General features: G+C 41.8%; 1 protein-coding gene across 1 annotated transcript in view; it reads right to left on the reverse strand.

Annotated features, from left to right (window-relative positions):
• Window positions 1–307: 307 nt before the first annotated feature.
• slc16a6a (solute carrier family 16 member 6a) overlaps window positions 308–4,864 on the reverse strand; it is an 8,711-nt gene continuing 4,154 nt past the window's right edge. The window contains exons 3-7 of the mRNA XM_014024052.1: window positions 3,858–4,098; window positions 2,995–3,138; window positions 2,766–2,894; window positions 1,741–2,679; window positions 308–682 (exon numbers count right to left, since the gene is read on the reverse strand). Of these exons, the coding sequence (XP_013879506.1) occupies window positions 450–682; window positions 1,741–2,679; window positions 2,766–2,894; window positions 2,995–3,138; window positions 3,858–4,095 (1,683 nt within the window). The 5' untranslated portion in view covers window positions 4,096–4,098 and the 3' untranslated portion in view covers window positions 308–449. The remainder of the gene's footprint in view (window positions 683–1,740; window positions 2,680–2,765; window positions 2,895–2,994; window positions 3,139–3,857; window positions 4,099–4,864) is intronic.

The raw sequence follows: 4,864 nt of genomic DNA on the forward strand, positions 1-4,864 counted from the left end.
CGCAAGTCAATGCAAAGTCCCCATGAGAATAGAAGAACAAACGTGTGYGTGTGCTGCAAGGCTCCGCTCTGTGTGTGATAAAAGAAGGGAGGGGGGAGTGAGTTGTCTTTGACCGCTGCTGCAGCTCTGTGGGAGCGTCAGCGAACTAACAGAACAATACTCATCAGTTTTGATCGGAGATGTTTCTCGTCCTATCAAGGAAAGTGGGAGGGACTGATCAGGGTCACTATGGGACATGCCCCCCCGTSCCCCGTGYTAACTGCGYCCATGATCCACTCACTCAAGATAAAACTTAACTTACAGTAGATAAAAACACAAAAAAACATCCCTTTTAATTATTGCAAAAGTGGTTCTAGCAGAAACACTGTTGGGTTTATCGTGTAATTAAGGCACAATGTAAGTGTTTGCTCTCATATATGTGATGATGGATTTCCAGTTTTTCTCCCGACTCAGCAGCTGTTCAGTTTATCAGTTCTGTTTTCTGATAKCTGCTCTCCACTCGCGTCCTTGCATCCGGAGTCCCTTTCACGTTTGTCCACAGAATGTTTCGCGTGCCTCCTTCGACAGAATAATCCTTTTTTAGCGGGTTTTACCAAGCCCAGGAACATGGCGCTCAGTCCCATGCCAACCGCACACGAGTAGAAGGCTGCTCCGTAGTTCTGGGTCACATCAACCAGCACCCCTGAAACAAACCAAACATGATCCAGGATGGGAAAACAGGTTTCATTTACAGAAAGATTGTCAAAAAACAAACAACTAAAACAAACGAAATAAGTGTCAAATTTAAGACTCTTACTGCAGTTGACTAAAATATGTATTTTAAATATTTTTAATCTCTTAATCTGTAACTTCTGTCTTTTCAGTTGGCAGAAGATAACATTCAGGAGTTACAGTATATTGTGAAATTTACACTGCATTCAGCACACATTGGAACTCAAAGTGTTTCAGTTTTGGGATTTATATGTATGATTTGTCGTGATGGTATTAAAAAACACAGAGTTACCAGAATCTCTGAATGCAGCATTTGGCTCGTCTTGGAGGATGCCATATTTTTATTTTCAGATGTAAATACAAAATGAAGGTCTATTTTTTTACTCATGTTTAATCTGTTGGTTAAAGATGGACTTATATAATTAATAAACCAAATGCTATAACAACTGTGATAAGACCTCTGATGGTGGTCAAAGGGTCCGGTGGCGCCAGTGCATGGCAGCCCTGCCTCTGTCAGTGTGCCCCAGGGCAGCTGTGGCTGGAGCTTACCACCATCAGTGTGTGAATGTGTGTGTGCATGGRTGAATGACTGAAGCGTAAAGCGCCTTGGGTCCAAGTGGACTCCATAAGCCACTATATAAATTCAAGCCATAATACAATGAATTAGGAAACTCTTTAGTTATATCAAAGTCAAAATGAGGCTTACAAACCTCTAACCAGCTGTTAAGCATGGCATTGGTAGCGTCATGCTGTGGTTCTAGAATCCTACACAAAGTGGTACGATTATTGAAGAACAAGGACCATCTCCATATTAGGTGGTTGTATCAAATATTAGTGAGACTTTTTTGTATATGCTGCTAAAAATGTTTATTGGTCTGCTGTGTGAAWTAGCAAAAAATCCCAGTAAATAAAATATTTTGCAACTGATTCTGGAAAAAAATGGTTCAAATAAATCCTAAACAGCCTAAAATTAATACAACATCCATGCATGGATGACATCAGCACAGACACAAAGACCACCCTTCTTACCTCCAAGTGGTGGTCCAGCCAGTCCAGCAAAGCTCTGGATGAACACATAGACCCCAGCAGCTGAAGACATCCTCTCTATGCCCACCACATCATCCTCAGCCAGCATGGGGATGTGGGTGCACGCCAAGGTCCCCATAAAGAACCCATACAGTCCACAACATACAGCCAGGCCCCAGAACTCTGTCACCAAYGTAAATCCCACCAGATCCACGGTCATAACGACAACACACACCAGGAGCACCAGGGGCTTCCTCCTCCTGAACACGTCCCGCGTCAGCACCCACCCGATGGCGAACCGGCCGGGGATTTCAGCCACGGCCATGATGGAGAGCATGTAGGTGGCTTTTTCCCGCTCCACGCCCCGACTCACGGCCAGCTCAATGATGTAGAGCGGAGGGGCRAAGAAGCCCAGAGTGGCGAAGAGTCCAAACAGAGAGTAGAAGATGAAGCTGCACTCTCTGAGGACGGAGAAGTCCAGGAGGGGAGGATTCTTTTCTACTGATTTAGTCGCTTCTCTTTTCTCCACTTGCTTTGCTGCATCTCTGCTTACCTCTGATTCTTTCAATCCTACCTGACTTTTTTCCAGACATTTGGACTCTGTGTATAACTTTGCTTCTTTGTGCAACAAACTATTCTGCTCTAATGTGTTAAGGTCTTTTTGTGACTGAACTCCTAAGTCTGCAGCACTCACAGACCCTTCAGTTAGCTCATTATTTTTTGTCACAAAGTTGTCCAGGTTTACACTTGCGACTTTTTCCTGGGACCTGAGGACTTCCAGCTCTTTGGGAGACAATGTGTCAGTCTCTGTGCTGTGGGTCGCCCTGGGCTGGATGACGATGGGTCGAAGCAGTACGCCACACACAATGACGGTGCTTTGCAGAGCTCCAATCACTGCCATAGTGTGTCGCCAGCCAATAATGTCTCTCAATGCAGAAAATGCTAAAAGGCAAAGAATTCAMCACTATGATTATTGCATCTTGGTGTAAAACATACCTCAAGTCCTCCWAAGTTTTTAGCACTCTTACCTGGAGCCAGGGCAAACATTGCAAAGGACTCCCCAGTGGAGGCCACAGCAGTGACCAGAGACCGCCGACGCGTGAAGTACTGTGAAAGGATGGTCACAGTGGGCAGGAAGGTCAGACAGTAGCCCAGACCTGCACAGTTGAAAATGTACACATTTAAAATTTACCTGGAAATAAAAAAAAATCTAAGAATGATTGAAAGTTTAAAGGGGGAAAGAAGTAAAAGTTTTACCTGCAACTAATCCATATGTGATGTATATTTGATTGACGGAGCTTGTAAAGCTGGTCGCAAGGGTGCCGGTGGAAATAAGCAGCCCTCCAATCATAACAGTAAACCGAAAGCCACAACGGTTAGTTACCACCGAGGAGAGAGGACCTGTGGATGAATCGTTTGTTTATTGTAGATCAGAGGTGTCAAACTCTGCAGTGAGGGCCAAAATCAAAACCATGCTTCTAATCAAGGGCCAACATCAAGTCAGTATTAACTTAATAAATAAATAACTTTAACTTACCTTTTAGATGTATTTTGTCAAATTAATTTTTCAAAAATCAGATGTTTTTTCAAATAATTGTTTTATGCATTTTAGAATARATACAACTTTTTGATTAAAAAAACAACTTAAAATGGCACACATCAGTAACTTCAGATTTACACCTTGTGCTCTATCAGATGTTTTTCATTTATTTACTTAACTTTTTTTTACACTTCATCAAATCAGCTAAATATACGGTATGCCAATAAAAATCAAACACTCAGATAATAAGGGAAAATGGAGAATGCACATTTACTTAAACCAGATGCCTGACATCAGTTTCAGAGTTTAACTAAGTGTCAAAATCAAASAGATTACTCAGAAATTTAAATTTATTTTCTGCCCTACGAAATTTGTAATTATGCTCAATTTTTAAAACAAACTGATATGGACTCAATCTGTCACAGATTAGAAGGACAGTTCCAAAACACTTAAAATATTATAAAGTGGGGCCAGATATGGCCCGCAGGCCTGTAGTTTTAYATATGCATTGAAGCAATGCATATGTGAAACATTGACATTTAGCAATAAAATCTGTCATTCGTTTACATTGTGTACTCACCATTGAAAGTCATGACAAACACACAAATGGAAACGACCCAAGAGACCCGACTGTTGGTCTCGTKAAACTCCTCCATCACGTCCTGGAGGAAGATGCCGAAGCTCTTGATGGTGCCGTACGTGAAGATCTCCACAATGAAAAAAGCAACAGCCACCACCCAACCCCAGCCTCCATCGGGGGCCTCTGAGTACACGTTGGGCCCCAGGAGATGCAGCGCCTTGGCTCCGCACAGTGCCATGTCCTGCACRAGACAGCAGATGGAGATCCTCTAGTGAAGATTTAGCTCAGCTGCAGAGAGGTTGAAATTGGACMCAAGTCTGGCTCCCAGTGGTTTTAAAAGCTGTTGAGAAGACAATGTCAAAACCCCCACTGACCTGCTCCTCCTCCCATCATCGACATATAATTAATATTTACAGCTTCAGGCTTGAAGTTAAATGTGTTCCTACTCTGTCTCTGCCTGCATTTTAAATAAATGAGTTCTGTGCATTCTTATCAACCACTGTTTAATGTACAAACACGGTCACCGCTGAGGTCATACATTCTAAAGAGGAGACAAAAAAGCAGTCGATGAAGTCCAAACTCTTTCTGCACATTTGAAGGATTAATTATTAAAACATTGGGTGGGGGGTGGGGGTGGGTTGTTGAAATCCGATGTTTCCTGTACTGTGTGGATTATTGGCTAATGTGGACTTAAAATCTAGCTATAACATATTAACTGACCTTTTTTCAGAATGAGGAATATTGATTACTAATATTGCACAACTTTGCTTTTAAGGTTGTTTTTCTTACTTTTTTTGTCTTAGCAAACAAGGCAAAAGCAAAACATGCTACCTACTTGTGATTCTATATTTTATTTCTTTATAACTTTTATTTAAAATTGCTTTAAGTCTCATTTTTCTATTAGAGGAGATGATTTCTAAGATTACAAATACAACCCCTGGCAAAAAGTATGGAATCACCAGTCTTGGATGAGCACTCATTCAGACATTTCATTCTGTAAAACAAAC

Source organism: Austrofundulus limnaeus, unplaced genomic scaffold (genome assembly GCF_001266775.1).
Source record: "Austrofundulus limnaeus strain Quisiro unplaced genomic scaffold, Austrofundulus_limnaeus-1.0 Scaffold405, whole genome shotgun sequence".
Taxonomy (NCBI): domain Eukaryota; kingdom Metazoa; phylum Chordata; class Actinopteri; order Cyprinodontiformes; family Rivulidae; genus Austrofundulus; species Austrofundulus limnaeus.